Source organism: Myodes glareolus, chromosome 2 (genome assembly GCF_982192425.1).
Source record: "Myodes glareolus chromosome 2, mMyoGla1.1, whole genome shotgun sequence".
In the NCBI taxonomy this organism is placed as follows: domain Eukaryota; kingdom Metazoa; phylum Chordata; class Mammalia; order Rodentia; family Cricetidae; genus Myodes; species Myodes glareolus.
Window position 1 is genome coordinate 97,989,796 of NC_142027.1, and position 23,684 is coordinate 98,013,479.

General features: G+C 49.9%; 1 protein-coding gene across 1 annotated transcript in view; it reads left to right on the forward strand.

Moving 5' to 3' along the window:
* The window catches only part of Gnb1l (G protein subunit beta 1 like), a 78,835-nt gene extending 62,359 nt beyond the window's left edge, over positions 1 to 16,476 (forward strand). The window contains exons 6-7 of the mRNA XM_048452289.3: positions 1,719 to 1,934; positions 15,974 to 16,476. Coding sequence (XP_048308246.3) covers positions 1,719 to 1,934; positions 15,974 to 16,225 — 468 coding nt within the window. The 3' untranslated portion in view covers positions 16,226 to 16,476. The remainder of the gene's footprint in view (positions 1 to 1,718; positions 1,935 to 15,973) is intronic.
* The last annotated feature ends 7,208 nt before the right edge of the window (positions 16,477 to 23,684 follow it).

Consider the following 23,684-nt stretch of genomic DNA (forward strand, 5'->3'; position numbering starts at 1 on the left):
AGAGGGACCTTATCTAGTAGCTCCTGAATAATCTGTGTTGCTCAGAACTCGGTCACAAGCTTTGTATGTGCCAGTTAGAGCTGACACCAGTGATGAGGATTCTGAACTGCCCCGACTCAAAACAAAACAAAACAGAAAACCACGAAAGCTGCAGGGGGAAGGAGGCAGCGTAGCCAGAGCTGTAGAGGTGGGCATAGATGTCACCGCAGACCACTGCTGGGGCTCTAGCCAAGTAATGAGAGGGTGCTCTAAGTGGGCTTCTAGGGTAGCATCTACCAGGTGCCCCTGCTGTGGGTGGTGATTAAGAGTGGCAACAATTGGCCTGTATTCCTGGTTGGGGTGCAGAGGGTTCTGGGATTCTTCAGTCTGGTGCTGCCTGCGTCCTGGTCTAAACAGCAGCAAACGCTGTAGGCCTGCACAAACTACTTCAGAGCAGATGACCTGAGAAACACCAGCAGGGAGTTTCTCCTATGACGGAACTCAGGGGCAGTGCAGCCAGGGCCCCTGCAGAACCAAGCAGAACCACTGTGCCAGGCACTGGGCATACTCTGATACCTGAGGCAGCCCTGCCTCCTAGGGCTGTGGTCAAAGGACACAGTATGGACGCTGGCCCTTGAAGAGAGGGACGGAAGATGGTGCGAAAAGTCAGTTGCCCAGAATACACAGGAAACTTCGTCTCCTCCCAGGAGCCCCACTCCTTCCTGTTCTGTACATGTAAACTTGGATCACCAGCGAGCTACACTCATTTACAAGCCATTTCTGGACATATAGGGGCCCCTTGGTGGCAGCTCTGGCCTTGGCAAGTTCACTGTACTTGCGGAAAGTCTGGTCCTTGTGTCGTCCTTTCCTTATTGTTGCCATCTTTCCAGATGCTAGTCTACAGTGTGCCTTCCCCCCGCCCCACCAGGCTTACACTACACCACACCTCAGCCACAGCCTGACCCAGAGAGCCCTGGCCCTTGTGCTGTTTGTTAGATGCATGCCATAGGCCTCTAGCTAGCCCAGGCCTCCTTGCTCAGCCCTGTGCAGTTTCTCTTGGGCTGCTGTGCAGTACAGGGACCGATGGCATGTCCCTGAGGGTGACGTGGAATCCTGAAGCACTCTTCTTTTGTAGTTGTTTCAGAGGCTAAATAAACGAGCGTCAGCCCAGGGCGCAGAGCCCTCTGACCCTCGCCCTCATCCATCACGATAGTGAGGGCCTCTCACACCAAACTTCCAGGGGCGGGGGGGCTGCAGCTATGTTAACAAAGCCCAGAAAGTCCATCTCCATGAGCTTGCAACTTTCCTGCCTCGGGTTCTAGAAGATGACTGGTCTCAGCCAGGAGGGACTTCAAGTCTTACATCTGGAGGAGATAAGGAAGAACTCTGAGTCCATCCCTGGCTGTCCCAGGGTGCTGGTGGGTGGGTGCCAGTGGGTGTCATGTCATCCTTACTTTGGACAGGATCCAGTGTAGGTGAAAATGCATGGCAATGTGAGTCCTGGGGCTCAGACTGCTCTGGATTCCACCCCCAGCTCCTCAGGTACTTAGCAGCGGCCCTGCCAGCCCCATGAGAGGGATGTGGAAGGCTGCTAGGTTACATGGAAAGCAAAGGACTCTTGCTCTGACCAGGCCACCCCCATTGTGGGCATGGCTGGAGAGAGAGAGCTGATCCTGCAGTCTTAAAGTTCATTGACGACAAGACTGTTTGGGAGCCAACCACTGTGCCGTTCCCTACAGACTAACTCCAGTCCCCGCCCTCTCCTTCTGGCTGGCTATGAGGATGGATCGGTAACCCTGTGGGACATCTCAGAGCGGAAGGTGTGCAGCCGAATCGCCTGCCATGAAGAACCTGTCATGGGCCTTGACTTCGACTCTCAGAAGGCCAAGGGCGTCTCGGGCTCTGCCGGAAAGGTACTAGCTGTCTGGAGTCTGGACGGCCAGCAGTTCCTGCAGGTCAGTGCACAGGCCCGGGCCTCATTTATCCTGCTCTGCACTAACAGTCTGATAGGCCGAAACAATATTTAGGCATGAAGAGGGGTGGCTGCAGTTCCCTAGCTAATTAATCACTCGGAGGCAGTAGGGGAGCAAGGGCCAGTGGGCGTGAACTCACCATTCACATGGTTTGGGTTTCTCCTGGACCTCGGGTTAACAGCCATCAAGTCTTGTCCATCTAGAAAAAAGGCACGTAGTGTCCAGGCAGACCAAACTCCTTTGTGAAAACTCAGAGGAATTTGGTCAGTAAGGAACTGATTAATCAAAGGAAAAAAAAAAGGAAAAAAGAAAGAAAAGAGAAAGAAAAGTTATGGCAAATCTGCAAAGCAATGGCCTGGTGGGTTCTGTAAGCTGGTCCTAGGGACACTGTTGCTCACAGATCACAGGAAAGCTCACCAGGCAATAAGGCCTTGGCGGAGCAAGGCCTGCTGGATACAACTCCACAATGTCTTGTATGGCCCCAGGATTGCCTCTGTCCCCTAGAGTGCAGCATAATGGGCCTCGCTGGCTTGTTCCCCATTTGGGGTGGAGAGATGATGGCAGGGGTTGTGAAATACATATCCAGAACTTGGTTTTGTACAGGCCTGACAGACTACAGGCTCCCAAGACACCAGAGGTGGCCTGGATACCCAGACTCAAGGTAGGGAAGGCGCCTGTTACCAGGAGTCTCAGAAGACAGACCTGGCCTTGGCCAAACAGTGGAAATAGCTCTGGTGGGAGAGCCACATGCCCTATGGAATATCATATGGCCTTAGCCCAGCTCCCAGTCTCAGTGGATTGGCTAAAGCACCAAGGTCAGTGGGGGGCCATGCCAACTCTTCTTTGATAGCATGGTGGTCCAGGTTGCCTCCACCCAATAGGAGGCGTCAGAGGTCATTACTGCAGCTTTCCCAAAGTGGGAAGGAAGCCTTGCTCAGCACACTCACGCCACCCTGCTCAGACCCTGCAGCCAAGGATAGGGTTTGCTTTGAGCACATCAGGTCCAGGTCTAAATGACTTACCCAAGTTCCTCAGGGGTGTGGTGGGGGAAAATCTGCCCTAGGTTGGTGCTGGGTGGCACTTAAGTTCTTGAGGGCATCACTAAACCCAGGGTAGAAATTAGGGCCTTATCATGAGGCTATTCTGGGAAAGGGACTGATTGTGGACGGTAGATAAAGGGCAAGGGAAGTCCTAGATCAAAAGGAGGCTAATGTGGAATAGACCCGTAAGAGGCACCCAAAGACGATATGCCATGACTTGGGCAGTGACTGTAGCCAAGGAGGGGCAGATCCAGGAAAACAGAGACAGCATAGGTCACTTGGCCTCCCCACCAGCAATGTATAGCAGAAAAGGGAAGGTGGGCAGTGATGCCCAGCAGTAAGGCAGGCACATACCCCTAGCGCTGAGCATTGACCATCTCTAGGGTCCAGCTGTGCTGGGCAGATAGTGGACTGAGAGTAAAACAGTCCTGTATGTCCATCCATCCCTTCCTCAGTGTCTGAGAGACCCACAAGTTTCCTGTTGTAAAGGGAAGGGTCTCCAACCTGCATGAGAATCCCTCAGCCCCCAGAACCATGCCCTGCATGTGAGCATAAGGGAAAACACAGTACTCAACCACTGCATCTGTGTGTCCTGAGTCTCCACCTCAGTAGGTGCTGAGCCCAGCAGGTAGGCTTGGGGGGTCGTCTTCACACACCCCTCCTGCCTCTGAGGCCTGGTAAAGGGTAGCGGCGCCACCCTGTGGGGTCCAGCATCCATCCCCTTGTGACTTGACTCATCAGCCTGAAGGTAGAGGATGGACACTTAGGCCCCTCCTGCAAAAAGCTGGGTATCTCCTACTTTCGTACCCTGCACCCAGGAAAAGTCTTTCCAACCCATATCTTCTTGGAATCTCCCTACATGTTTGGGAAACAGCTGCTGGAACTTAAGACTTAATTTATGGGCATGTTTCAGTCCAGAGATGAACTTTTACTCTACTAATGAATTGAAAAGTTAAAGCAGAAGGGGAACTAGGAACTGCAGCCTGGAAGTAGTTGGGGTGAGGTGGGCTGGGCCCGACTTAGCAGTATACATCAAAGGAGGTAGGGAGCCCCAGGCCCCCTGCTGAGCTTGCCTTCCTGCTTGGGAGGGTGAGAATGACTCACAAATCTGATGAAGGCCCAGTGCTGTTTAACCCAGAGTCAGGTCCAGTGCTGGCCTTGGAGCCCCAAAGATCCTTGTTCTTATAGCCCAGGCCTCAGGGAAGGAAGCATCTTCCTGGTAATTTACCGGGGCAGGCTATTTGAGGTTATTTTTAACACCTGAGAGTCAGTGAGATGGCCTCCGGCCCACAGCATCCTTGCTGGTGCCATGGCACCAGAACATGGCCGCCTGCCTTGGCCCACGCCCCGCTTTGGTTCAGACGTGCTTTCCCCACATCCTCCTGCTAAAGCCTCGGAGGAACCCAAATCAATCTCCCAGCCACTCGGGACACAGATCCCTGGCTGAGGCGCCCGCAGCCTAGCATGGGTAATCAGAACCAGATGGTGCCGCGCCGAGCATTCCTGGCACCTGAGGTCATGAGCTGTAAGAGCCACTGGTGGCCAGAGATCCTTTCTGGAGGGTCCTGAGCCCAGGCCAGGGCTCGGGCAGGGAGGGGCTGCTATGACCAGTAGGATGCCTGCAGAGGACAACATACTGGAGAGTGCCTGGGGAACCTCAGGGACATTAGCTCACTCCTGCCTCCCTGAGGTGGCTCTGCTGCTAGCCATCAGGTTTGGGCTTAGATACAGGTGGTACCCAGGCCCTCTCCTTCCTCCACACAGGATAGGGCCTACAGCCTTGAAGCAGGGACTGATTTACAGCCCGTAGTATTTTAGGTCATTAAGTAATAACAAGGCTCCCTTACCCAGATCAGCCCAGTGTGCTGAGCAGAGTCCCAGCCTTGTATCCATCTGCAATCCTGATTGTGCCACAGTCGTGGCCTTAGCAGAGCCACTGGGGGCAGCTGGTCAGAAAACTGTAGGGTCATCTCCATGGGTACCAAGAGTGCCTGTACATGGAGCAGAACATGAGGTTCTTCTCACGTGAAGAGCCAGTAGGGAGGCAGGAAAAAGTCAGTGTGAGACCTCTTTGCCTCTGAGGATCAGTTCAAGAGGGCTCTCTTGAACCTTCTCGCCAGGGCTCAGAGTAATTAGCAACATAGGGTTAAAAGCTGCCCTCATCTCTCTGGGAATCAGCATTGTTAAGTTCCTAGGACAAGGAGGCAGCAAGGAAGTGTCCTTGAGAGTGGGTCCCCTCTGTGCCTAACAGTCCCCTCTCTACTTTGGCCAAACCAGCATTCCCAGAGAAACAAGGCTAAAACAGTATCAATACAGTCTGATGCATAGGTTCCCAGCCCCCAGATCCCCCAGGATCATATATAGCTCTTCAGTCTCAGGAAGAGCAACCGGGTCTGTCTGCAGGCATGGGCGGGCCCCACATGCATGCTCAGGCACACCGCGCCACAGCATCTGCTCCACACCCTGCCCCAGTGCAGGCTTTGCAACCTGTGTGTGGAGCCTAGTGAGGACAGAGAGCAGTGGAGGCTCCACATGAGCAGACAGATGCCTCGCACACAGAGGACCCACCTGAGCTCTTGGACAGTGACCCTCTGCAGCTCTTTTAACTGCTGTGACCACACACTATTGGGAAACATTGAGAATAGGCTGGGGCTCTGCCAGGTGAGAACGTAGAAGATGGACAAAATATTCAGGCCACAAGAGACATCAGAGGGGCAAGAAGAGGTGGTCAGAGCCAGTGGACAGAGGGTGTCAGCAGGCCATGAATTGGAGCCCAACCCCAGAAGGTCCAGAGAGGGCATGGCAACAAGAGAGCTGGAGGACTGCGTTGCTGTCATGTGACGCAGGTCCCTTTGGATGAAACTGGGTAGTGACAGGTTCTCACTGGGTGAAGTTCCCTCCATGTCTGTGGGCAATGAACTGGGCTGTGAATGGGTGCTAGGTTTTGACAGATGTGCTTATTCCCTCTCTCTGACTGACACAGGCTTTCTTACTCTTATTTGTATACGTGTGTTCATGTATGTACAGGTATATGTGCATGTGTGTGTATGTGCTTATGCAGGTAGAGGTTGACTCTGGTATCTTCATCGGTCACACTCCACTCTGTTTTTTAAAGTGTATGTATGTGCATATGACCAGAAAGGGAGATTAGATCCCCTAGAACTGGAGTTAAGAGGCAGTTGCGAGCCGCCTGGCATGGGTGCAAGAGCTGTTAAGACTCATTCTTAACTGCTGAGCCAACCCCAACCCTTTATTTTTGTTTTTTGTTCTTTACTGAACCTGGAGCTCACCAGTTCACCTAGACTCGCTGTCAGCAAGCCCCAGAGACCCTCCTGTCCTTAACCTCCTCAGTACTGGGATTCCAAGACAGCATCATTGCTCTAATTTTTTTTTTTTTTTATGTGGATGCTAACAGCCCAAACTCGGGTCCCTGTGCTTGCTTAGCCAACACTTTTACCAACGGAGCCATTTCTATGGACTTGGATTTTCTTCTTGACTCTGTTAATTTAGAAAGTGCAATTGTTTTCCCTTTAGTATCAAAGCAATGAAGTAAAGCCTTCTATGGCAGTGTATACCTTTACTCTCAGCTCTCCAGAAGGCTGGGGCAAGAGGCTCACTTGAGCCTAGGAATTGAAGACCATTTTGGCCCCCTAGTGAGACTCCATCCCCAAGAAGAATAGTTCTAAGGTAACCCACTGCAGCATATGTGTCTCGCTGACTCCTCTGGGTCAGAGTTTGGGCTGCAGTTGACTGACACCCAAGCTTCCTACCACGTAGTTTTGCTGGTGGCATTGAGGGGCTAGAAGCTGCAGAAGAGGTCCCTGCTCTTCTGCTCAGAGGCTAAGCCTGGGCATGAATTAACGTCTTCTTTGCTGTTGTACTGTAGAGCTGGGGGTCCAGGCAGGAAACCTGGGGCCTCTTGTTGTTCCTCAAACACTTGGCCTGAGCTGCTGTAGTCTGGACTCGGCATGCTGGGCTTGGGGATGGGGGCATGTTTTTCTAGACTTTTAACTTTAAGTGTGAAAAATCTCTACATACTTGTCTGATGAACATTTTGTAGTTGTTGGCGACTGGTATGTGAGTGTCAGCCACATTCTTCAGCCCCATCCTTGGGCGTACTCAGTCATTCCAGCTCATATTGAACATGGCCCCTACCCGTCGCAGTTCCTCTGCCTGTGTCCCCATGGCTTCCCACTGCCAGGTATCATCACCCCTCCCTTCTAGGTGGACCTGTATTTATTAGTTCTCTGGCCTCTAAGTCGAGCTGATTAGAGTGTTTTTTATGATTCTAAATGTTTGATTCCCCACCCCACACCGCAGTTATCTTCTGGTTTTCAAATTCTAACTTAATTACATTGTGGTCAGAGAACAAGGTCTGAATGATTTCAGTTCTTTGAAATGCAGAGCTGGTTCAGTTTGCATCAGTGGTCCACATGTGCTTGAGAAGAATATGGCTGTCTCTGTAGATACACATAGACACCTGCCTAGGAACACACATTGGCCAAGGCCCTGGGGAACAAGAGAACCTCACTGCTGGCCTCTCCCTCCCCTAGTCCCTGTTCCCACTGTTCCTTGTTTTATGCATTTGAAAACTACCTTAAGAACAGCCAGTAAGGTAATTATCTTCCTAGTTTTCTTCAATCCCCTGGGAAAGAAGTCTATCCCCCAGCTGTTCATGAGGCTTACACTGAGTTTCCTAAGTGGGTTTCAGTTCTTCTTAGTCTTTCCTGGCCCTTCAAGATGTAGCTGTGTCCTCTGGATCTAGCCTTTACCCTACTGCTGATTTCTTTTTCTTTTTTATTTGTTCATAAATTTTCTTTTATTGTAATTTTTTAATATTTTTATTTTGTGTGTGAATGTTTTGTCTGTTAACCATGTTGTGCAGTTCCAGGAGAGGCCAGAGGAGGGTGATAGACTCCCTGAAAATGCAGTTACAGGTGGCTGTGAGTTAACATATGGGTGCTGGGAAGCAAACCTGGGTCCCCTGGAAGAACAATGAGTACTCTTAATGGGTGAATCATCTCTCCAGCCTCCTTATTTTAATTTTTGAGACAGATTCATGCAGCCCAAACTGTCCTCAACCTCGTTGTGTGGCCAAGGATGAGTTTAAACTGATCCTGCCTCTGTCTCCTAAGTGCTGGAGTGGCATGCGTACCACACCAGCCCAAAGGGTCACTTTTTACACCATAAACAATCCTGGGGTTTTGTTGTTGTTGTTTGAGATATAGGGTTTCCCTATATGCCCCTGGCTGTCTTGGAACTTACTACAGGCTAGATTCAAATTCACAGAGATCTGCCTGTCTCGGCCTCCTGAGTGCTAGGATTAAAAGCATGTGCCACCATGCCTAGCATGCTGGGGCATTCTTGAATGGTAGCCCTCTTCCCATAAATTAAGACCATGTTTCAGCCCCTTGGTGCAGTGGCCTCTGAGTGTGTGAGTTGGTTCTGATGTACCTGTGTCTGGAAAGGCTTCCGTGGGGCCCACAGTTCTGCATCCATGTGCACGGGCTGTTGACAAGTCAACCTCCAGCCTAGATATCTCCAGAAATGGATATCATACAGGTTTCTTAGACATTTTGTCTTTGTTTTTTGTTTTGTTTTTCAAAATAGGATTTCTCTATGTAGCTCTGGCTGTCATGGAACTCACTGTGTAGACCAAGCTGGCCTCGAACTCAGAGATGCGCTTGCCTCTGTCTCTTGAGTGCTGGGGTTAAAGGCATGTGCCACCACCACCACCAACTAATGTGTCTTTGTTTTATATCAGCTTCAAAGGCAAGTCTGGTGCTTCATGCCTGGAAGAGGAGGCAAGACCATCAGGAGTTCAAAGCCAGCCTTGGCCTCGTAGTGAGTTCAAGATCCCTCATGCCCAGCCTAAATCTTTTCTTCATGTGATTTATTCTTTGATCCATGAATTCTTTAGAAAAAATTAGCTAATTTCCAAATACTTGTTGATTTTGTAGATATCTTTAATCTAGTTAATCCTGTTGTCAGTCTCTGATTTTGGTCCTGCATGTGGCACTGTGTGTGAGAGCAGACCTCACACACCTAGAGGAGACAGGTGCGGTACAGATGCTGGCCATTTTAGTCAGTCTGATGTTGTCATGTGAGCCAGTCTACAGTTCAGATCCTTACTAATTGGGCTGCAGACTGGTTTTCTCCCAGTTCCTGAGGAAGGCTCTTAGGGCCTGTCCTGCTCTACCTAGTTCACCCTTTATTTCTGCCAGTTTTGCTTCGTCATCTTTGAAGTGCTGTGTCCCCCTTGCTAATGACCCGTTCTTTCTGAAGTTACATGTAGGTGTGTGTGTGTGTGTGTGTGTGTGTGTGTGTTGCATGTAGTGTGCCAGAGCAGGGAGAGGGGAGGAGAGAGAGAACACTTGAGGTGGACCCCCCCCAAGGACTTCCGTGTGCTGGGCAAGCACTGCTCCTGAACTGTTCCCCGCCTAGAGTGTCCTCCTCTACCTCCTAGAGTTGTCTCAGCGTCATCCTGAGATGACACTGAACAGCAGCCTCTGTCTTCTTAGCTTTGTTCTTTGTGTCGTTCATCTTTTCTGTGCTTCTACCTTCAGCCTGTCTTTATGTATAATTGAAAAATTATCTTTATGATTTGTTATTTCTTGCCTTTTTTTTAAAATTAAGAATTCTTCTAACTTTTTCTAAATATTTATTTGTTTATTATGTATACAGTATTCTGTCTGCCGGCCAGAAGAGGGCACCAGGCTTCATTACAGATGGTTGTGAGCCACCATGTGGTTGCTGGGAATTGAACTCAGGATCTTTGGAAGAGCAGGCAATGCTCTTAACCGCTGAGCCATCTCTCCAGCCTCTTTCTTGCCTTTTTTTTTTTTTTTTTTTTTTTTTTTGACAAGGTCTCACCATGTAGCTCTGGCTTGCCTAGAATTCTGGCCTTGAACTCACAGAGATCTGCCTGCCTCTGTCTCATTCATGATGGGATTAAAGGTGTGTGCCGTCATGCCAAGCTGTATGTTGCTTTTTTTAATGGTGTCTGACAATCACTGGTTTCTAATTGGAGTCTTTGATCGTTTGTGCTTAGTGTTCTGATCAGGAATGGGGTTGGGTCTTACTATTTGCTTCTTTTCTGTGTCTCTCCATGCTGACCCGCTCCACCTGTGTCTGCCAAACAGTGGCTGTGTTCTGAGACATGCGCTGTGAGGTCTTCCCACTACTGTTGACAGTCAGAGCATTCCTGGGCTTCTGCGTCCATTGCCCTCTTATATTAATTTTGCATTAAATAGTTTTTTAAAGCTATTTTTTAGAACTACAGTATTTTTTAAATTGTTTTTATTGACTATATATTTTTCTCTGCTCCCCTCTTTTCCTCTTTCTTCCCCCACCACCCTCTACCATGGTCCTCATGCTCCCAATTTACTCAGGAGATCTTGTCTTTATCTACTTCCCATGTAGATTAGTTATATCCATGTATGTCTCTCTTAAGGTCCTCTTTGTTGTCTAGGTTCTCTGGGATTGTGAATTGTAGGCTAGTTTTTCACTATGTCTAAAAGCCACTTATGAGTCAGTACATATGATGTTTGCCTTTCTGGGTCTGGGTTACCTTACTCAATATAATGCTTTCTAGATCCATCCATTTGCCTGCAAATTTCAAGATGTCATTGTGTTTTTTCTGCTGTGTAGTACTCCATGGTATAAATGTACCACATTTTCCTTATCCATTCTTCAGTAGAGGAACATTTAGGTTGTTTCCAGGTTCTGGCTATGACAAACAATGCTACTTTGAACATAGTTGAGCACATGTCCTTGTGGTACAATTGAGCATCCTTTGGATATATACCCCAAAGTGGTATTGCTGGGTATTGAGGTAGCTTGTTTCCTAATTTTCTGAGAAATCATCATAATGATATCAAAAGGGGTTGTACCAGCTTGCACTCCCACCAGCAATGCAGAAGTGTTCCCTTTTCCCCAACATAAGCTGTCATCAGTGTTTTTGCTCTTGGCCATTCTTACAGGTGTAAGATGGAATCTCAGAGTTGTTTTGATTTGTATTTCTCTGATGTCTAAGGATATTGAACATTTCCTGAAGTGTCTTTCAGTCATTTTAGATTCCTCTGTTGAGAGTTCTCTGTTTAGGTCGAACTACAGTATATTTTTAAATATTTATTTTTAGTTCTTGTTTCTGTGTCGCATATGAATGCATTCTGTGTACACAGTGCCTGTGGAGGCCAGAAGGCGGCATTGGCTCCCGGAGCTGCAGTTACAGGTGCTGTGACCACCATGTGAGTGCTCAGGAGCAGCCAGTGCGCTCTCCCTGCTAAGCATCCCCTGCCCCACTTCAAACACGCGCACACGCGCACTCACACGGAGTGTTTGGTATTCAGCAGCAGCTGCCAGCTCTGACATGTTCCCTGTAGGCCCAAGTCCTGTCCGGAGTCAACCCCTTTATCTGGAAGAAGATACTATTTACTTATTTTGTGTGTTTGTGTGCTGTGCATGTGCACAGTGAACATGCAGAAGTCAGAGGGCAGCTTGCAAGCGTAGGTTTTCTCTACCCTGTGGGTCCCAAGGATCATACTTGGGTTGTCAGGCTTTGTAGCAAGCACCTTTGCCCTCTGACCAGCTTATTGACCCAGTTCACTTTTTTTTTAATTTTATAATTTTTATCGAGCTCTACATTTTTCTCTGTTCCCCTCCGTGCCTCCCCCCCACCACCTTCAACCCTCTCCCAAGGTCCCCATGCTCCCAATTTACTCAGGAGATCTTGTCTTTTTCTACTTCCCATGTAGATTAGATCTATGTAAATCTCTCTTAGTATCCTCATTGTTGTCTATGTTCTCTGGGATTGTGGTTTGTAGGCTGGTTTTCTTTGCTTTATGTTTTAAAACCATTTATGAGTGAGTACATGTGATAATTGTCTTTCTGGGTCTGGGTTGCCTCACTCAAAATAATGTTTTCTAGCTTCATTCATTTGCCTGCAAAATTCAAGATGTCATTACCCATTTCACTTTTTTATAAAACAATTTCTAGTCTGCTATTAGCCCTGTCCTGTCCATTTTATTCTAATTGATATTTTTGAGTCCTATTATAATTCTTACTCTGTACTAATAATTCCTGTCTGCTTAGTTCATATAAATAATTTTATAATATCTTAATGTATTTTTCTTTAGTGTTTTTGTGTATGTGTAGTATGCATGCATTTGTGTGTGTGTTCACATGTATATGGATACATGTGTGTTCATATATGAGCATGCACATGTGTATGGAGCCCTAAAGTTGACACTGTCTTCCTTAATGCTTCTCCGTGTTTATCAAGGTAAGGTCTGTCGCTAAACTCAGAGTTCCCCAGTTCCAACTGGTCTGGCTAGCCAGCTGGTCCAAGATCCTCTGTCTCTCCCTCCCAAATGCTGGGATTACAGGTGGGCCGCCCTGTGTTCCCAGTGTTCACCCTGCTTCTCAGTGGCTGCCCCAACTTCCTGGGTGTTTCCGTGGGTCCCGCCGATTCACACTTCACACTTGGTGCCATCTGCGCGACCTTTTTCCTTCCATAGACATCTTTATTTGATGTGTTTGGGACCCGCATCATTTGGGGGATCAGTTTCTACTGACGTGATTTCCCTTGATTGTGGAGCACACAGTCGTGCTTTCTGTGTGTCTAGTAAGTACTGTAAATGGCATGAGATGGAGACCCCGAATTCTGCTACTTTGTGCTGATGCTCACTTGCCTCCAATCTAGGTTAGTGTCTGGCTGTTCACATTGGACTTGTGTGGGCATGGCCTCATGCTATGCTGGGCCAGGTTTGTGAAAAAGCCATCTCAGCCACCTGCCTTCATTGTGGTGACGCTGCAACCCCAGCCCCCCACAGACCTTGCCAGTCCTGGCTTCTCACCGTGTTAGATATCTGGAGAAGGCCACCCTCTGAGGTCAGATGTGAGAACTGGTGCTCAGCCTGCCATCGCTGTGAACACACAGAGCCTAGACCTCAAACAAGGTCTTCTAGGGAACCCACATCTAGTCCTCAGCCCCCCCCACATCACATCTCCCTCCATTCCACCCCCTTATCCTCACAGATCTCAGCCTTCTAGATGCCCCAGATTTTTATCTGTCTCCTCAACTTTATGTGACTATTATATTCTGGCTAGATTTTGTCCCCAGGCAGAGAATGCCAGGGCTCCGCCCTGCCTGCTGTCCAGGGCCTGTCAACAATTACCTTGTGTGTTTTGTTCACTTTTGTGGTTGTTTGCACCAAGATGACCAGTTGGGCACCGAAGGCTTCGTTCTAACCCCTTTATGAAAGAGGAGCCTCTCTGCTGAACGCAGTCTCACTCTCGAGTGTGAACTGTACCTTGATCAGTATTAGGTACCAAGTTTTATCTTACCTATTGCTTTGGGTTTGAAACCCAAATGATCCCCTGCTTCTCTCACTTAGGTTTTGACTTGTCTGCTGTTTGACCCTTTCAAGCCCCTTTCTACATGCCCAGATATCTTTAAAACCAGAGAATATTTATTCTTTATTGCTTTGGTATTTTGGTATTATCATATACAGGTATGCAAAGCGAATATCAAAAAACCAGGACACCTCCTCTCAGCTGTGAGAGGAGAAGGAAATATGCTGAGCTGCCATCACTTATGGCGGGAGGTCCGATCACCTCAGATGTGAGGTCAACGAATGAGCAAATCCTTAGCAGCGCCCCATCTTTCTCCTTCCCCGCCCATGCTTCTGCTAGTTACATAACTGGTTCTCCTAGCCATAATCCCCGTGTCTTGTGCCTAATCCTGTAGGTAAGTAGACTCAGTGCTGTCTGCCAGACCGTTCACTAGAGTTCTCTAGCCGCCATCTGCAAGACGGGAGTTAATCTTCTTGTTCTTCCAGAAGGACTTACGGGAGCAATACTTTCAGCTCTTACATGTTCAAAAATGTTTGTCTACTGTTTTCACAGTTGAGTGACAGTTTGGCTGGATATAAAACTCTTGGACCATCCTCCCTTGTGCCTGCATGAGCATTGCTCCACTCTCTGCTGGCACACATGATGGTGACGGCTTCTGCTGTGCCCTCATCTTCCATGTGATTCCTTTGCCTGGCTATTAGGTCTCTCTTCACGCTTAGCCCTAAGAATTTTGGAGTATGTCTTATTCTTGAATGCTCTTGCAGCCTTTCTTTGGACTTAAAGCCTAAAGTTTCTCTTTCAGTCAATTGAAGTTGCTCTTCTGTTGCCCTCCGTGTTTTCTCTGGTCCTTGCAACCGTGTTGTTCTCAGCTGGTTTATTTTCTAATCTCCCTGCCCTCCCGAACCCCACCCTACCTCACTCAAGGTCTCCACTGGTGCTTTCCCTTGATCCTTTTCTTCCTCCATCCTGAGCCCTGTCAAGGCCCACAGTGACTGGTTTAAGAATGGCCCACTTCATCGGTTGTGTTTTGTTAATTTGTAGCTAAATTGTTCTATGACCATTTCTACTGGCTCCCGTTTTTGCTATCATTCATTTTTCCCACTTCTTTCCTTATGTTTCCTTATATCTTCTTCCTTCCTCCCTTCTTTCCTTTCTTTCTCCCTCCCTTCCTCCTTCCTTCCTTCCTTCTCCCTCCCTCCCTCCCTTCCTTCCTCACAGAGACCACCTGTCCCTCTTCCAGAGTGCTAGGATTAAACACACGGGCCACTATGCCCAGCCTCCTTGCCATCTTTGTGGGGATGAGTCATTGTCTGCAAAGGGTGATGTGGTCCTGCTGGAAGACACTGAGGACAAAGGGACTAACAGAAAGCTTGTGGCTCAGGCAGGTCTCTTGTAGGAACAGAGCTGTCAAGTGACCTTCAGTGTGCAGGTCAGGCCTCTGTAACCAAGAGGCTGCCTTCATTACTATGACAAAGACCTTGAGGCAGGCTAACTTTACAAAGGACTTTTTAATTTAGCTTGACGTTGTAGAGGGTTAAAGTTTGGGTGGCTGAACTGGTCTTGCCTTTGGCAAGGGCACAGTGGTGAATAGCACTGCAGAGGATACACAAGGAATCGACCATACTGACGGACAGAAAGCCAGAGAAATGGGGGCTCCACAGCCAGCGAGGAGCACATCGGGAGTCCTTCCTCCTCCTCTAGTGCTGTTTCCCTTGCCCGATACCTTACTCCATTTTCTATTACAGCAAAATGCCTAAGACTGCTAAACCTGCACAGTGTCTGAAGGGCAAAAGCTTGGGGCCAGAGAGATGGTTCGGTGGTTCAGAGGACCCAAGTTCGATTCTCAGTACCCACGTGGCAGCTCTAAGCTCCAGTCCCTGAGGATCTGATGCCTTCTTCTGGCCTCTGTGGGCCCTACACACATAGTGCACAGATATATGTGCAGGCAAAACACTCAAATATATAAAATAAAAATAAATTTTTTTGTTTTAAAACAGTTGATTTGGCTAGTGGTGCTGAAGACCAGGAGGCTCAGAAGCTTGCATCTGCTGAGTGCCAGTCACAACATGGGGACCATCCCTAGACAAGACAGAACAGGCTGCCAGATCACGTCTTCTCTGAGAAAGCCACTAATAGGCCTCATCACCTGCCAAATACCCCACCTTAGATAGCGTTAATACGTGAATTTGAGAATTCTGTTTCTGACTGAATTCTTGAGGGACACATTCAAGCCATAGCACACTGTACACTCTGCCAGCCCCTTCTCTGGACCGTCTGGGACCCACTACCATGTTTCTGGGTCTCACTTGAGTCTTGGTATTATTGTTGATGGCACTTGCATTTCCCACATGCCATAAGTTTCAGTGGAGTTCCTCTAGGAGAAACAATGACTGTGCATCTCCTTCCCACGGAGAACCCAGGACCTGGCCTCCCAGCTTCTTCCAGGGCTGGGAAGAGCTCATCATAACCTTGTGGCCTTGTGTGTGCTTAGGGAAGTCCCTGCTATGACCATGGGGTTTAGGAGGGGGCCAGATGGACAAGAATGTGTAGCTATCACAGAGCCTATGGCCAAGGACTGCAGCAGACCCAAAAGCAGCCTACTTCTTCTTGCTGTTCTGTTTATAGGTGTGCAAGACTCACGAACTCACCAATCCTGGAATTGCCGAAGTCACCATCCGACCAGACCACAAGATCTTAGCCACAGCAGGCTGGGACCATCGCATCCGTGTGTTTCACTGGAGGACGATGAAGCCACTGGCTGTCCTGGCCTTCCACAGTGCTTCTGTGTACTGTGTGGCCTTTGCCACTGATGGATTGCTTGCTGCAGGGTCCAAGGACCAACGCATCAGCATCTGGTCACTCTACCCCTGCCTATGACTCAACTGTCGGACACTGCTGTCTTACTCCAGTCTTGATCCAGTCCTGTGGAAAGTCCTCAGGGGCCTCTGAGGACAGCAAATTGTGGCCAGAGATCTATGGGATCCACTTTCTTCATAAGGTTCTCTGTTGCTTTTGTGACTTACCATTCAGAGGACAGTACCTGATGAGAGACACCTGGCACCTGTAACTTGGACCAGGTAGTATGGTCAGCCTGAACATATTTGACAATAAATTTCCCGTTGCCAACATGGAGGCTCAAGGTGGGAACTTTCCATGGAGATATCCCTGTGTTCTCCTCTTAGGGTCGGAGCAGTCAGAGCCCCGACAGGCCCATCAGCAGTCTTACTTTTAAGCCGGCAGTTCTGGGTGCAGGTACACAGGGCTTGGCCCTGGGGAGGCTGTCAGTCCCACAGTGGCTGTCTGCCACATCCCCCTGACTCACTGTCCCAGAAATATTCAGTAAGCCCTGACATCCAAGACTGAGGCCGGGGTGAGGAAACTGGGCTCCGTAAAGAGGAAGGGAGGCAGAAGCGGGTTCACGGGGGTGACCAGTGGTCATGGAAGGAGGCACTCTGGGATGCAGTACAAGGCCAGAAGGAAGACCAAGAAAGGAGGCCTAGCCTCTGGCAGGAGAAAGTAAAGGGGACAGCCCATCTCCCAGTGAACCTGCAAGAGGCAAGGGAAACCAGCTGAGACAGGCCACAAGCCAGGGTCCTCTGTAGTGCCCAGGGCACAGCATAGCCCTTTGGGACACCAAGGAACAACACCTTACTTTGGAGTGAGTGCCCAAAGACACTTTGAGTATGTGACTAACTGGTGGGCAGCCTCTGAGGTAGTGTTGACTGAGGGACCAGACTGCAAAGGTGAGGATGCAGCTAAGGAGGGGGGACCTCGGACCTTTCATTCTCCATCAACGGCAGAAGAGCTGGAAAGCCCGGGTGCTGCCCTGGCAGGCTCTCCTGATGTTAGAGTCTTGGCCTCTGGTCTGTAACAAAACATGACACATGGCTGCCAAAGCTAAATGTGTCTGTGCCGAAAGGATTGCGCTGCCATTACAGCCTGATGTCCCCAAGCTGGGGGACACGTGGGAGGACAGGAAAGGAGTGTGTGGTCCCCGTGAGATACAAGCCACAAGAACTGTGGCGTGGGTCACAGCTCCGGGGCCACAGAAAGCCCTGGATCGGTGGCAAGTTGGTTAAGCGCAGTCGAAAAGATGTGTGTACATGGGAAGCTAAAAAGCCAAACTGGAGAGGAGACCTTTGGGAGGTGGGAATATGGCTGTCTATGGGTGGATTGGGAGGATGCGCTTTTTGTCCCATACTGAGGGAGGCAGTTGCCACGGGAGCCCTGAGATGTTACCACAGCAACTGCAGTTCCGGCTCCAACTTCATTGGGGATCTAAGCTGCCAGGTATATAAAAGGTAGCACTTGATCACCAAGGACAGGTGGAAATACTTCCTGTAATAGGCTATTGATAAGGAAACTCTATCAACCAATCACATCTAGTTAGGGTGTGGCTACCTGGGACCCAGGTAGAAAAACCGGGAGAAATCAGGTGTGCACTCTCTCTTCGCAGTGCCCGCCAGACAGAGAGGACGTCGGACCTCCCACTCTTGTAGCATGAGTTTCCCCTTTTTAACCATTAAAATATAACTGTTATTCTTGAGCTGGTCTGGTTATTTATCATACCAACCTAATTCGCAACACTTGGCACCCAACGTGAGGCCACTACAGTTCCATGTGCCCCGCCCCGCTAGTACGCACCACCACCGTGGGCATAGACCACCCTCTTGGCTCCCTGTCGGGGAATTGAACCCCGGTCTCCCACATGACAGGCAGGGATACTCACCACTATACCACGTCCCTAGAGACAGGGCAGGCCAACTGATCCACATAAGCAGAAGCATGTAGACCTGGTGAGCAGTCTGACCCAGTCCCCAAACAGACCTTGGTCGCAGGCACAGGCCTCTTCACTCCTTTTGACGAAAGACACACTGTTCATACCTCCACAGTCCCCAGGAGACCCGGCACCCTGTCCCAAGTGTCCCGCTTGTGCTACCATGATTAACTTAGGACACCAAGTCCCTAAATATTAGGCCCTGTAGCTTCGAGCCTCTGAAATCAGGACAAGGCCCAAGTTTCTCAAGGTAAAAGATGAGTTGCCTCAGCCTCTCTCTCCCCTTTTCCAGAATTTCTGAAGGGGGAGAGAAAAAAAGAAAGGACAAATGAGAGGGGGTCAGGGAGATGTCAGCGTCTTGTGTGTCTTGGGCAGGGAGAAAGGAGCATGCCTGCTACAGTTCAGATGTGAAGTGTCCCCATCAGCCTATGTGTCTAACTGTGTCTGCAGATGGTGGCTCTGCCTGGGAAGGTTGTGGCCCTATCAGAGGGAGGGACTCTGGAAGAAACGGGTCCCTGGGATGAGTTCATAGCTCAGCCTCTGTCCTCCCCGCTGCCCTCCCTGACCAGATGCAGTGTGACCTGCCACTCTCCATAATGAGCTGTGTGCCCTGGAGCCATAAGCCAAATAAACCCTTCTACCTTAAGTTGTTTCTACTCAGGTGTTTGGTCACAGTGCTGAGAAAGGCAACAAATACAGCAACTCTCCATCCTCAGGTAACCCATGGCAGGAGTGAAGAACCACACAGAGTCACAGCTATCTGTGTTGTGGATGTGTCTCTGCCTAAGGAGCCTTCTGAATGGTTTAATAAAGAGCTGAATGGCCAATATCTAGGCAGGAGGGAATAGGTGGGACTTCCAGAGAGAGGGGAACTAGGGAAGAATCTGAGGCTTGCAGAATTAAGCCACAGGGACTTGGAGTCAGAGGTACAGTATGGAGGAGATGTAATGAGCCACATGGCAGAATGTAGATTAATATAAATGGATTAATTTAAGTTGTAAGAGTTAGTTGGGAACAAGCCTTAGATAAGGCCAAGCTTAATTGGCTTGTTAATTAATTAATAAATAGTCTCTGTGTCATTATTTGGGAACTGGCAGTCCTAAGAAAGTCCGACAGCATATCTATCTGTTTACAGGGGGCTGTAGAGTGAGTCACGGAGTCACAGGCCAGGCTTCAGTGACCCCTGTAGGAGAAGTTGCAGTGGAGCCTGGACAGAGGCAAGTGGATCTCAGCCATTCTGTGAAGCCCTAGCATCATGGAGCAGCTCTGTCTTGTGGAGTTTTCCCATCGCCCCTTTTAGTTCACTTTTCCTAGCACTTTTGGCGATGATCTGAGCCTGTGCAGGTCCTGTGGATACCTTAGGAGCCAACGCACAGCTGCCATGGGCTTCCTGAGACCCTTCTGTGCATGGGCTGGTTAGATAGCTGTTTCCTCCCAATCAGAGCATCCTCTCCTGCCTCCGAGGAAGGAGGCTCACAGGACTCCGGTCTAAGACCCCTCCCCAAAGCTACAGAAAGCAGTATCAGTTACTGGGGGAGAGATCACTCTCCAGTGGCACTGCCTGCAAGTTGGACAGGGAGCTCCAGACATGTAGCTTTCCTGAAAGATCCCCAGTGCTGGCGTGGGTGACCTCAGCTGCCTTTGAGCCACCTACGCTCCTGCAGGTAACCCCAGTGAAGTCATTGAGATGGATTCTTTTCCTGTCATCTGCGCCCAGTGTAGGGTGGACAGATGTTTGTTCATTTCTCCCCAGGAAAAGGGAATGGAACCTGTGTCTGTATATGTGATGCTCTGGGTACCCCTGTACTCAGTACACGCTCTGTGTGACCAGGGCCATGTGGATCCAACCCTGTGGTTTCTTCCCAGAGCCCAAATGCCTATTCTGGCAACTTGAGCTGTTTTCTTTCTTCTGTTTCCTTTGCGAGTCATTTTAAATTGCATCGTCCACGTTGGCTGAGCTGTGAGGCCTCCATAAAAATTGTCCCTGTCTCCGAGTGAACAGTGACTTCCTGTCAGCTGTAGCATAGGAGTCACACAGAGCAGATGTGCTGCCCAGAAGCAGCACCTGAGGACCTGAGGTTCTGTGCATATTCTGTGCATGATCCCAGAACAAGCTGGTGGGGGGGGCGGGGAGAGCAGGGCAAATGGCCGGTCACCTAAGAGATACAAATGCCACTCATCTTCTCCATCTCGGGAGACTACTCAGAGCCAAAGAAAGCTAGTGCTGGAAACGGTTGCAGCGTTTCTTGTGCTCAATGCTGACTCTGGGTTGGTGTGTTCAGTCATAACATCCTTCCCGTTTTGTTTTTCTATGTAGCTGAGGTTGCCCTGGTAGTCTATCTCCCTGTCTCTGCCTCCTGAGCGTGAGATTTTTCTGTCTGCATCTACACCCAACTTTCACGATGTTCTTATTGGGTGTCTCCCTGAGTCAGGAGCACAGGTGCGAGAGGATTGTCCTTAGTATATCAAGGAGGGCAGTCGGGCGCTAGAAGGGTGGTTCCTTACCTGATCCTAGCAGATCCTGTGGCTGCCGAGCAAGGCTCTGAACTCCAGAGGAGCTGCTCCAAGTCCTGCCCCACGTTCTGGCAACCAGGGTAGCCGGCTTGTCTGCTTGGTAACTTCTGTAGCTCAGTCTAAGGTTTGGATGCTGCTATTGCCTGTGAGCTCCACCAAAGCAGCTCTGCTGCTCTGTCTGACCAGGTAGATTTACAGAGACTCAAGCCATGGCTTCATGGTCTGGCCACCTGAGTAGTGTTGCCTTGGCTCTCTCTACCCACCCTCTCCTGACTCAGGTACTCTGTGAGACACAGGTGGTCAGCACATACTTAGTTAGCCCTGTGCTCCTAGCTGGGCCCCTCTGGGACAAGTGACCCTGGTAGCACCTGTCTCTCTTTCTCCCTGGATAACTCAGTGTGTTACCTGGTTGGGTTTTTTGGTTTTATTTGTTTTATTTGTCAACTTGACACAGCTAGGGCCATTTGGGAAGAATTCTTAAACTGAGAAAAAGCCTTTATAAGGTAAGTCTGCTGGCACTTTCTTGATGAATGATTGATTCCGGGGGTGCCCGCTCTGGGCAGGTGCTCCTGAGTTGTATACAGAAGCAGGCTGAACAAGCCATGGGGAGCAAGGCTCCATGGCCCCTACTTCAGCTGCTGCCTCCAGGTTCCTTCCTTGAGTTCCTGCCCTGACTTCCCTCAGTGATAGAGTGTGACCTGAAAGGTAGAAGATAAAACAAATCCTCTCCTCCCAAGCTGCTTTTGGTCATGGTGTTTTGTCCAAGCAATAGAAACTCTTAACTAAGACAATTGGGATCACAGAGAGTCTGGAGCTCTGGCCTTTGGGAGGAAGCTAGACAGGCTGGATCTAGATTCAGTGCTGGACACTGAGGTGTCAGTTACGTGAGGTCATCCAAGGAGGGGGTCCCAGCACAGCTTGCAGAGAAGCCACCTGTTGCCCAGGGCTGGCTGTGCTGACATGCGGCACATAGCTCTAAACTTTGCAGGGAGTGAGTGGTGTTCACTGAGGTGTTTCCCACCTGTGTCTGCCAAGAAGCCACAGAATTCCCTCTGCATAAAAGGACTGTTTGCACAAAGAGAAAATATCCCTTCGGGGCTCGTTAGAAATGCTTGATTCTCAACTAGGTATAACTTCATCCGGAACCCCGACGTGGCAGACAGCAAGCTGGCATCATTGACATCATTAAAGCTGAACTTGCTGTATGCCGGTGTCTCATACAGACAAGGTGAGGAACCACCAACCCCACCAGCTCCCGGAAAGGCATGTTGCTGCAGGGTCTGCCAGGCCTGGCTCTGCTGTGAGGCCTCAGCCTGCAAACCCCGCCCCTACCCCCACCCCCATAGGTGTTCTTCAGTTGCCTGAGGACTCCCGGTGTCTCAGGTAGCGTGGTGGCTGAGCTCTCCTAACACTTTGTTGGTTTCCTGGGGTCAGCAATCCATTCTCTGGCCTTCAGCAAGGTCCAGGAACCTGTCCAGGATGGATAGGTGGGAAGGGCGGGAAGTTCACCTGGTAGACACTACAGGAAAGAGTCCTCAGCTCTGCCCAGGGAACATATAGCACCCAGTGAAGGGGGACACTGAACCATGAGGAGACAGGGCGTGGCTAGCAGTATCAAGCCAGGGTTGGTAGCAGGCGCTCATTTCCGGTGAGTGTGGAGGCTTACACCATTGGGAAGTAAATGCAGGAGGATTGCAAGTTTGAAGCCAGTCTGGGCTATGCGGCAAGATAACCCTGTCACAAAAAATAAAATAAAAAAAGTAAATAAACTTTAAAACACGGTCAATCCTAGCACCTGAGAGGCAAGTAGATCTCTGTGAAGCCAACCATGTCAGCCAGGGGTGCATAGTAAGACTTCTCCCCTCAAAATAAAATAAAAAATGGGAGCTAAGTGGGTGCTTCAACAGAAGGAGGCTGTCTCAAAAACACAAAAGAAAGAATAAGAGGGCTGCTTTCATGGTCAGCCCCTGCCAGGGAGAGGGACTAGGCATTCCCACACTCTGCAGCCAACCAACCCCACGCATGACTCACAATACCTCCCACCCCATGTGCGGCCCAACACAGCTTCCCCCACGCCCACACACAGACCATAACCCCCACCACCCCCACGCACAGCCCACAACTCCTCCCATCCCCATGTGCAGCCCAACACAGCCCTCCCCATCCCCGTGCATGGCCCACCATTCCACCCACCCTGCGCGTGTGGCCCACAACTCCCCCCACCTCCATGCACAACCCCCAACTCCCTCCACCCCCATGCGTGGCCCAACACAGCTCTCCCCACCCCCCTGCGGGGTCCACTGTTTCACCTGCCCCCACACATGCCCCACAGCTGCCCCACAGCTGCCCCATGATGTCTGATCAGGGATGGCAGAGCCCCACGAGCCACAGCCAGTATATACAGAGAAAGCATGTCAGCCTTCACACTAAAAGATGCCTGCCCACCTTCACTATATGCAGGTGACGGGGACCTTACTACTGCTTCTAAGCACTCTGGGTCTCACAATCTCCGGGTCTTCTGCATGGACCGGAGGCACCTCAGCATCAAGGCGGGCCCAGCACAGCTGGGGCAGGAGATGACGCTAGACTTCTTTCACTCAGATGGGAAATCTGACCTGTAGGAAGGCAGTAGGGCATTTACTCAGGGCATCAGGCCAGAGGTGTTTAGTTCTGTCTTTCTAAGCATGAACTCTTTCAGAATTGGCTCATCTGATTTTGTCACTGTTGCTGGGTGATAAACTAATGGTTTCACCTAGAGCCATGGTTAGGGTCCAAGAGGAGCTTGGCCACAGGGTGTTTGTGTGCCACATAGCAGTCATGTGTCTGAAGCACCTGCTCTCCCTCTTCTTTAGCATCTTCATCTGTGTCCCTGGCCCTTTGGTAGGGGCCACTAGGGACTGGTGACAAGACGACTGCACAGATGACTTCCTCTCTCCGTGGAATGATATCAGGGGAGGCACGCTTCCTTCATGGGGTCCCCAAGAGCATCTCCAACAAGCCAAAGCTCTCTATGATGTGTGTGTTTTAGGGCAGCCTGGGCTGTGC